This window comes from Metopolophium dirhodum, chromosome 3 (assembly GCF_019925205.1).
Source record: "Metopolophium dirhodum isolate CAU chromosome 3, ASM1992520v1, whole genome shotgun sequence".
Classification (NCBI taxonomy): domain Eukaryota; kingdom Metazoa; phylum Arthropoda; class Insecta; order Hemiptera; family Aphididae; genus Metopolophium; species Metopolophium dirhodum.
The window spans coordinates 33,171,847-33,183,253 of NC_083562.1; the positions used below are offsets into that span (position 1 = coordinate 33,171,847).

Here is an 11,407-nt window from a genome sequence, read left to right on the forward strand (position 1 = left end):
CACGCACGCACTTTAAATATTGCCTGCACTAAACTCCTTAAAATTAAATACCACCACATTAATGTACTGATAAAAAATAATGTGATTCCACTAGGTATAATATCTAATATATCGGCGCTATAGATATATTTATAATAATGCTAACTAATAACAATTTTAGTTTTAATGTTTAAAAAAACTAATGAATTACTGATTTTTGTTATATTATAATTTTGCAATTACACGCAGTAACTAATAATATTTTGGACCATATACTTTGGAATAGTATTTTTGTATTTAGAACTTAAGTACGCACTATTACTGTATAATATTATATAATAATAGGTATATTATACCAAATAAACCAATTTTTTGAGTTTTTGCAGTTTTATACTGAGGCGTTGATATTACCCTATAGATACTTATATAATTAAAATATTCAAAAGTGCAATTAAGACTATACGGCTATATTAAATAAATATTATCTTTTAATGTGCATAGGTTGTCATACAATCTGTACCTGAAATAATAAATAATAAAAATCGTATACTGCAACGTCATCTAGCGACAAAATCAGCAGCGGTTCTATACAGACTTATAATAGATAAGTTCAAAACGACGACAGTGGAAGTCGCTATAAATTAAACATTTTCACTGATATGTCGTTTATATATACCTACAGGGTTAAGCTGCTGTGCATTGGCGCAAATAGTGGGGGGGGGGGGGGGCTTGGGGGGACTTAGTCCCCCCAAATGTCGGTCAAGACCCCCCAGTTCAAAATCTAGTAATTAGTACTAATTTTTATATTCTGTGGTACTAAGCAATATGGCCTATGGGGAGGGGGGACTGAGTCCCCCCAAAAAATTTTGTCAATTTGCGCCTATGCAGTACTGTGAAAGGCAGGATCCTGCTTTTTCCGTGAATATTTCGTATGTTGGTCAAAAATCGGAAAACAATTCTATTTCGATTTTCTACAACACTACAACAGCATATTTTCTAGTTGTGACGTGAATCTAAGTAATGCCTAGTAGTTTTCAAAAGCATCGGGAAAACCCAAAAATAAATTAATTAACGCAGATTTGTACCTAAAGTTAGGTTTTGAAAAAATCGATTTAGTTTTCTTGATTGAACTATGAACTAATAACCGGTAGATACTTTAACTTTTTACAAAATGTTTACTATGAAAATTTTCCATACATAATCACTATCAAAATATTTTGATTCTTTTTGAACCATATTATCTATAAATTCACGCCGAAGTGCCTTCGCTGGTTGTCGGTGGGTGCTTCCCTCAATCCACTCAAGCCACCACGTAGAATGGACATCACTTATGCTTATTATGCTATTGTAATATTGTATAGATTGTATAATTTCTTAACTAACAATATATATTACCTACCTACATCGCCATGAGATATTTTCGATTTATTTAAGTTTTTTTTTCAATTATTGTCGTTAAATAATATTTGTCGTTTGGTCAAAATCTTGAAAATGTAATTCAAGATTCCTCATAAGTTTTTCTACCTTCGGCAAAAGAGTTTAACGGAAAGTCACATTAATTTCTATTAGTGTTTGAAGTTCCACTTTTATACGAAATTGCATATTGTGATGTTGATTATAATATTTATATTTTATTTATTTTTTATACCAGCTGTAGTTTGTTTGTACCTACACGTTTCGTAGAAATAAATTGTTGTTGACATTTAACAGGCGTTTATCTGGATGTTTTACTAAACTATTTTTGGATCAAAATATTTTATTAGATTTTAATAAGTTTTATTTTATATAAAATATTAAATATGGAGTCTGAAATTTCCGATAATGATAATTACGTTGATTTAAAACCTATTTGGATGGATGGGTACGTACTTTTCACAGCTATATACGTACTAATATAATCAGTGTTTGGATAGTTTCCTTACTAACTGAACTAGTTTACGTTCACATCTTTTCAAAGAAACATGACATTGTTCACGTTTATTAAAAATATGAATGCGTTCATTTAATTATTTATTTAAAAATGAATTACAATTTACAGATAATTGTTTTAAATTTTGAATGTGTATGTAGATACAAAGTATATACAATTCGCTAGATAAAAGAAATTAAAATTGAATTAAATTTGAACAGCATGTAATACGTATGAACTTCTTTCGTACGTCCATATAGGTAGGTATAATATATAGTAGCATATACCTACTCTATAATAAATGAGTGACCAAATGGCAAATACGAACGTGAACGCAATGAACGCTCGTTCACAAGCCCGTTCTATCCATAAACACCATAGGCGACCACACCTGTTGAATGCAGTTAGCCAGGGTATGATACCCAGCGGAAAGACGCTTGTTTTAGGGGCCAAATAAAGAGTCTCATCATAGAATAATATCAAAATTGTCTATATTATGATTATAAATACTTACACATCTTATAATTCTAGTAATAAAAACAGTATTGAGTTTTGGAGTTTTCTGAAGAAATTCGACTTGGTTCTTTTTCTTTGCTACTTTTTAGTAAGATGCACCATTAATTATGATTCGCTTGTCTGACAAGGTATTTGTTTATTTATATTTAAGTACTAATTATATTAAATGGTAAAGCAAGAAACAAGACACGGTTGAAATTATGTTACAACATTTTATAATATTATGTTTCACAAATCACCTAATATTTATTAGGTACCTATTGTAAAATGATAAGCAATGTATTATCGAAATTTCGAATAAAATCTACAGACAACAATATTGCATATTGTTAAATGTCAACAGTGCGAGTCAACGTCTCGACTATCGATCATCGATGATAAAATAAAATCAAATGACAAATTACGTATTTTGTCTTAAAATATGATTTAAGTTTTATTAAACCATTCATATAATATAAAAAACTATTATCAGATCACATAGCAGGGGGGCAAATAAAATTTTCTTTCTACTTCTTACAACTAAGCTGCCTAAATTTTAACATTATACCTACGTAAAAGCTTCAAACAACAAAAAGTATATTGGGCACCAGGAATATATAAAAGAAAAAAATATATCCAATATATTATATACGTCATGTTATACATAATACAAACATATTTTTAGGGATTTAGTGGGAGGGATGCGCCACCTTCGCACTCCCCCCCCCCCCTTGTATCCGGGCCATTTATTTTAAAATCATTTATATCATGGGGGGGGGATTTATCAGCACATTTTATATTACCTGCGAACAAAGTCTGTGCCTATGCCAAACACTGAATATAATGAATACTTATTGCGGCCGAATGAATAATACTTAACTTTAAATATAGGTACTATCTATACCAATAATGTATCTGCATGTGTTATATTTATAATTTTACAGGTCCGAATCGTACTATCCATCAAGAGTACTCGAGGAGAAGTTAGAAAGTATTGAAAAAAAATATTATGAATTAAACTATGAACATATGGAGCTCAAAAATAATTATAAATCGATGGAAACTGAGTTAAAAACAATGAAAGAGGAGAAATTAAAATCAGAATCTTTATTTAAAGTAAGTTAAATTGAATTATAATACAAATAAATGTGTTAATTCTGAGCACAGGCATTGCTAAGGAATTGCTTAATAATATATTTGTTATCATTGTTATCCATAAACAGTAATACATTTGTATGGTGGTTCTTTTTAATTTTAGACAAATATTTCACAACTACCCAATTATAGATCAAAAATCGTAGAATTGAAGAAGATAATCAAAGAATTAACATCGGGGAAAAAAAAACTAGAAATAGACATGAGCAATTATATATCGAAAAGTAAAGGAGTTAAAGAACAACTAAAAAACGCTAAAAGTGAAAATTTTACTTTGACGGTAATGTTACAGAAAACACGATAATTTAACATCAATGATAAGTAAAAAATAATAAAAATTTTCAGATTAATAACACAAAATTGTCACAAAAAATAAAAGATTATGAAGATGGAAAATTGAAAAAGATCAAGGATACAGATAAAATAAAATTGGAAAATGAAAAGACAAAAGCTACAATTAACGATCTTAAAGTAATTTTAATACGATATAGTAGGTATTAGATATGATACAGCATAGAATATAAAATAATATACATGATTCCAGATTGAGATTTTAGCGTACAAGTCACAAATAGCATCTCTTAACGAACAGTTAAAAGTCAAAGATATAACTAGTAATGTATTAATTTTGGATAATAAAATAAAAGATACTAATATCAAACAATGTCGGGTAAGATGATAATATTTTATTGCACATACCTACCTATTATTATTTATTAGTATACTATATTGATAGATAAATAATTAAGTATACTTATAATATTGTGTACCGGTTAAAAGGAGGAAAATTATAAACATCAAAAATATGTTACCATTGCCGAAAAAAAATGTAATAATATTGAAAAAAAATGTCGAAAATCAATAAGTGAACGTGCAGGCTTAGAGAAGGCAAACATGCGTCTAAAAGAAGAGATTGTGCGTTTTTTTATTAAAAATTGAAATATTAAGTATTGTGTTAAGTGTTAAGATATTAAAAGCTGGGTGATAATTTTTTTATAGGTGACTAACACAAAGTTTATCGATGAAATTGAAGAACTGAAAACAAAATATCACCTTAAAGTAAAAGAATTAAAAAACGTACAGTCCATGGTGCGAAAACAGGAGTTAGAAATTACAAGCCAACAAAATAAAACTGTAACTAAAATTGATTTTAAAAATTGATTTCAAATAACATACTAACAATTTGTATCTTAGGCAGAAATTGAAAAACTCAAAGTTAGGTATATTTATACCGGGAAAGACATTACTGAATATAAAAAAGAAATACAACTATGGAAAGATAAATATACGGATTTAAGGTTTCATTTCGATAATCTCGATTGTCCTTTCGTAAGCTGCATTATTATTGTTAATTTAATTTGCTACACAAGAAACCAATCTCAAAGTTATTGTTGAAAGGCCAAAAAATGATATTTATAAAAAACACATTATTGTAAAATCAATACATTCATATATTTTTAAAACTAATATTTTGGCCATTATTTATAAGTAGACAAATTGCATAAATAATTGAAATGATACGGCTTTTATAATATAATATATACACATAAGTCATATTAAATATTATGTTTTGTGAGTGCGAGTTATAATTTTTTTTATAATTATCAGGTAATATAAATGTACAAGTTATACAGTGTTGGGAATAGTAACGTAGTGAAATTAAAAGGACGTCGCACCCGCATGTGTTGTCTCCGTCTTACAAACGTACGACTAAGGACATTTTTGTTCGCTAGTTTCAATAGGGTGCTGTCAGTTTTGATATTAGAGTGAATTGATATCGTCTATCGTCAACGTTTAGGTAACAACATTATCTGTGTTCTCTCGTTGGTATTTTACGATATTTTAATTTTTAAGTGAGTTATGAACATTCTCAAATATTAATATTTTACATACTGATAACTCACTTAAAAATTAAAATACCGTAAAAAACCAACGAGAGAACACAGATAATGTTGTTACCTAAAAGTTTGACAATAGGGGTCAATTCACTCCAATATCAAAAATGGCAGCACCCTATTGAAACTAGCAAACAAAAATTAGCTATGTTGTACGTGTGTAAAACGGAGACAACCGCACATGCGGGTGCAACGTCCTCTTGACGCGTTACTTTGTTTGTAACGCGTTACGTAATTTCATTAGAATTATTTCCAAGTAACGAAAATGTAATGGAAATAAATTACTTTTGATAAGTAATATTTTTATAGTAAGTAATTTCGGCAGTCGACGTATCGTGTATTCGTTTTTAAAATTTTTTTTGCCATCATTGTTTTTGGTACATATTTTCAAATTATTATTCATAACTATAATACATTTACCTTTTTAGTTTTTACAATAGTGTATTTCTAGTTAGGTTTCTTGAAGAATGACATTAAATTGCTTGGAAATTAAATTAAATAAAAAATAATAGTTTTTTATTTTTATTTGTGATGTTTAAGTACAACGTAGGTACAACTATGGCTACATTTCTATTTGAAAAGTAATGTAATTTCATTACAATTTTATTTGAGTAACAAGTAAAGTAACTTTATTTTATTTATCTCTGAGTAATGAGTAAAGTTATTTGGTTACTTTTTAAAAGTAATTTACCCATCTCTGAAGTTATATAATGTTATAATATGTTTATGTTTACTAATACAAATATTATTTTACTTCACAGTATCAGTCAAAATTCGGTAAAAAAGACGTACCCGATGAAACGATATGCGGTAAATTTCACATAAAACCCCAAATACTACCTATTATACTTAAATCATTATGAACGAGATCTGTTTAATTTTCCGATTTACTGCGTTTTTTCTTTGGACGCCACTGTACATATATAATATATGTAATATTATGTATGAATATAATATTATTTAGTGCTTGGAAGTTATATGAGCTAAAAAATGAAAAATATGCTAAAAAGAAAAGCGTAAGAAAGAAAAAATATTAATTTTTTAGAAAATATTAAGTATGCATAATATGCGTCGGTATGAAAATCAAGAAATATGCCCTTTTTCCCTAAAATTTACGAAATATTCAAAATTTGCATTTGATTTTATTTTTGTATTTAAACTCACCATTGTATAGCTTGGATTTCTAGCTTGGTCTGCTAAAAATCTAGAACATATAGATATAGAATAATATGCAACTCCTACAACTTCGGAGCCTTAAATGTATTAATATTGTAAGTAGGTAGGTGGTTATTATATTTTATCACATCAGACATCTATTAAATTTCTTCGACACATTTTTTTCAATTGTTTTACTTTGTATAATAGTTAATAAGCACTAACACTCTTAAATTCGATTTTTAAATATTCACATGGCTTAACAGGGGCGTCATTAGGGGGTTGGGTAGGTGTCAGCTACTGTCAGGGTGTACTAAGAAATTTTTTTGTGTATTGTTGATCTGCTATAGTGTACCATAAAATTTACAAACAGACCGTAGGCTAAAAATGCAAACAATTTAATGTTAAAATATTTTATGAAAACCATAATGCATATAAATATATAATATAATATATATGGAAATAATGTATATATATTATTTATTTACCTATTTTTATGTATATTATTGGTAAACCTATCAAAGTATCAACACGACAAAAACAATTTCCAACTTCCAACTTAACAATTTTTGTAGTTCATGAAAATATTTAATATTATAAACCTTCAACCACCACGCATGTGCTATTATAGGTACGTAGGTAAATAAAATACATGTATATAATATATACGTTTTAAAAAACTAAAAAACTCAAATGACAGTCCTGTGGTTGGGCCAAAGTCTACTGAGTGTGATATATTTTGTAAAGAACGAATACAACAAAATGTTTCTACGAGTGTTCAATCACATTGGTTGATACCTACCTATATTTTTAACCAATTTTGCTGATATCCTGAATTTTAATGATGTGTTATAAAAATTATTGTTACAGGTGTATTGAACGAAAAACATTATATTAGTAGAATACACGTTTTGGAACTAAAGATAAAAACGTACCTACACATTTTATTATTATATACGCCATACATTAATATTATGCTATTTGTGTTTAATAGATTATATGAACAAAAAGAGTTGCTGAAAGATAGTTATAGACAACAATACATGAGAGTTAAGAACAAGTGTTTCTACGATAATAAGCAGGCAGAAGCAACAATAAAAGCATTGAAAAAAACTATTGAACCATTTAGACGTGAGATAGCTAATAGAGATGGAACGATTTCGACGCAAGACAAGCAACTTCGAATACAAAGTGTAAGAGTATGAAAAAAATACAAAAACAAAATAAAACCTAACGCATGGAAAAATTAATTTCATTTTGGTTTTATTATAAATCATAAATGCCTATGGTGGTCGTATAAATGATTATGTTATTAGAAAAAATAATTCAATGTTTTTTACCTATAGACAATGATATTCAGTGAGAATGATAAAAATGAACTTGGAACACAATCCAGAATTTTTGCCAAAAAAGTTAATGATTTACACAGTGAAATAGAAGCAAATAAAAAAGGCATGTTATATTTATCAACTATCAACATATGTCTAACTGTTATTTACTATATTATTTTATGTTAGACCTTAAGTTTCTAACATAGAAAGTTAGGACAGTTAGGAACCGAAAATAATTATTTACTTTTCGTCGTTTCAGAATCTATTGAATCGAGAAAAAAAATAGAAGATTTGGAAGCAACAGTCTTAAAGTTAAGACATAGGAATGAAAATTTAGAGAGAAGTATAGATAATATCGTCATTATAAATAAATCGATAGTAAAGTGCAATAATGACCAACCTGCGAAGTCATATTCTATGAAAGAAGTAAGACAATATTCTAAATTCAACCATTATTTACTAACCAAACATTGCTTTTTACTGCATATTACCTACGCAGCCACGAAGGTAGGTATCTACAAACATTAGTATTTAGTATTACAAAATACAACATTATTTAGCATTAACTATTTTTTTTTTTATAAGCTATGTGACTATTATTATTTTTCACTGAAATATTAAAGATATTGGATAAATAATTTATAATTTATACTTATTATCTATACTTAAATTCCAGTCGTTGCAGAAACAAATTTATAAATTACAAGACCAGATTAATAACGAAAAATCAAAGAACTCTAATCTTTTAAATCAAATAAAAATGGTTAAAAATCTAAAAGAAATAGATGATAAATCTAGTGCGAAGAATCTGAACGATGAAATCCGGAGGCTGACAAATTTAAATAAGAACTTAACGTATTTATACATAATATTTAATAAACCTATAATAGTAACTGTAATAAATTAGTATATTATTATAACACATATTTGCAAGCATGGCCAATTGTCATAAATGAGTTTAAAAGTTAATGTTAAGTTAACTTAGTTTATAACTTAATTGATTTTTATTTATATAAATTTAATAAATAACAAGTTACTTTTAATCAAATCCAAGTTACCTAAAGTTTACTAAAGAAAAAATAGTATAACTATTAACTTTAAAATGTTTAAATTGCTTTCGAACAACTTCGATTAACTTCATTAAAAATTATCATTAACCTACCCACTGAATGACCGCAGGCTTGCATATTATTATAATATTATTAATTAAATAAAAATTGGCTTGTAGGTTAAAAAACAATGGTTTGAAGAAATATAAAGAAGACAATAATATATTAAAATCTAAAACGAAAGATCTTGAAAACAGATTGACATACATGCAACATAAACTGACAAACCTGGACAATAAAAAAACGAGCCATATTTTAAACACAGGAGTGCTTGAAGTAAATACATAAAATGGAAAAAAAAATATTATTTTTAAAAATTAATATTATTTAATTAAAATGTAATATTAATCGTATATTTTACAGATGGTACATCCTGAAATAAAGAAGAACAGAGTAACAAATAATCAGCTAGTTAAAGCTATAATAGAATGTCGTACTAAATTGAACGAATCAAACTTGGCAAAGAAACAAGTTTAAAGGTAAAAAAAAAACTAAACAAATTCAGATAGATAATAGGTATATACAGGCCAATTTAATCTATTATCATAATATATTCATACTCATATACCTATGTTAATATTAAAATACTATATTATGCTCAATTTTGCTAATCGTATTGTTCAAAAATATTTTTATTTCATTACAGTTTAAGATTTGATCAAAGTGCGGATGATCATGTAGTCACGACGATATCGATGATTGGTGGTACCATAACAGAACTGCGTGTAGTTCCACTGGTGGTGAAATAGTTTGTTTTATACTAAATATTTTAACAAACATTAGGAAATAGGTAGTGATAATTTATCTATTTATCTATGACGTCATTTATGATTTTAAAATTGTTCAAAAAGGATGTAATAGTATTTTTAATAATTTTAATTCAATAAAGTCAACGTATTTTAACAATTTACTTTTACTATAACATAGGAAAAAAATTATTTATCCTATACTTTTTTTCTCATAAGTTCAACTGTTAACGAGTTATATAAGAAAAATAGTGAAAGGGTAGATTTCACACCTTTTTGGGGATGGGGGGAGGGGGACAACACAGGGGTTAGGCGTCAGGACTTTTAGTATGTTCATTGGGACGGTAAACTTTAAGTTTGTACCAAAATTCACTAGGGAGGACTATACTTGTACTCTATAGTCGGAATAAGGTTGCCCATTTTTGCGCTTTCAACTGAGCCGCCGCAAGGGTCCAACCCCCCCCCCCCCCTTGACGAAAGTCAGATGCACTACCCGTGGTCGTCAGTGGTCGACCGCTGCCGTTACCCGTCGCTGACTTTCACCAGGGGGGTCAGACCCTTCCAGCGGCTCAGTTGAAAGCGCGATAGTGGGCAAGCTATTCTGAATAGAGTATATTATATAGTATAACTATACTCAGTTCGAGTTTATAACATTCTGTCATCCAAAAGAAACATTGCTGCCGGCGTTCCCCGAGGGTCATGCTTATCACCGCTCCTGTTTATAACTTTTATAAACGATATGCCAACCAACCCGGGTACTCAACTCAGCATGTTCGCGGACGACACCATGATTCACACGACCATCATAAGCATACAACACGCAACAAACCAACATGAAAAACGTCTCCCTTGGTTAGAAAAATGGAAACAAAAAAGTTGCAATAAAGTTCGGAAAAAATATCAAGGAAATAAATCCGATTAAAATCAAAGGAAACGTGGTACCGTGGACTAATAGTGATTTAACAATGTGTGAGGAGCCTTCAGCCTTGTATTATATTTTCAAGGATTTTGACCAAATGAACAAATATTTAATTTACATTTATAAGAAAAAAAAATTGAATATGTCCGTAAACAACTCGAAAAGAATCAAAATATTTTTAATATTGTTTCAAGTATAAAAAATGATAAAATGAACATATATAGTGTACATTTCAAGTAGGTAGGTACTACTTATTAGTTATTGAACAATAACAAAATAAATAAATCGTTGTATGAGAATTTGTTAATTTACGGGAAAATGTCCGTTGTCTATAACTTCAAACGCTCGTAAAAATTTAATTTCACTTTCCGGCAGACATTTTTTTTTTGTTAAAAGTAGAGAAACTTATGAGGAATCTTATGTTTTCTTTTTTTGCTTTTGCAGACCCACTTACAGTGTAACTTTTAATTGTAACTTGTAACATTTATATAAAGTTATAGGACAATTTGTAACTAGTTACCTACAAGCTACAAAAGTAACAGAGTTACATAACTTGGTTACAATGTAACTATGATATGCCCAACCCTGGGTGTTGATAGCAGCCCTGTGAGTGCCATAGTATCGTCAGTTGTACCATTTATATTTACCTATAAGGCTATAAATACTAGTATTTATAATCAATGGTTGTACGTTGAGGCGCTAAAAAAGAAGTCC

The 11,407-nt window shown here is 28.6% G+C and overlaps 2 protein-coding genes across 2 annotated transcripts; both read left to right on the forward strand.

The window, feature by feature from the left end:
* The first annotated feature begins 1,777 nt into the window (after positions 1-1,777).
* On the forward strand, positions 1,778-7,519 carry LOC132940261 (girdin-like). The gene is made up of 7 exons (XM_061007751.1): positions 1,778-1,840; positions 3,328-3,499; positions 3,642-3,818; positions 3,884-4,009; positions 4,083-4,453; positions 4,538-4,672; positions 7,459-7,519. Exons 1-5 carry the CDS (start codon positions 1,779-1,781, stop codon positions 4,215-4,217), a joined length of 672 nt encoding a protein of 223 aa, XP_060863734.1. The 5' UTR covers position 1,778; the 3' UTR covers positions 4,218-4,453; positions 4,538-4,672; positions 7,459-7,519.
* A 79-nt stretch (positions 7,520-7,598) lies between these two features.
* LOC132940643 (girdin-like) lies at positions 7,599-9,505 on the forward strand. The gene is made up of 6 exons (XM_061008357.1): positions 7,599-7,781; positions 7,935-8,040; positions 8,179-8,345; positions 8,596-8,774; positions 9,148-9,304; positions 9,392-9,505. Exons 1-6 carry the CDS (start codon positions 7,632-7,634, stop codon positions 9,503-9,505), a joined length of 873 nt encoding a protein of 290 aa, XP_060864340.1. The 5' UTR covers positions 7,599-7,631.
* Positions 9,506-11,407: the final 1,902 nt, after the last annotated feature.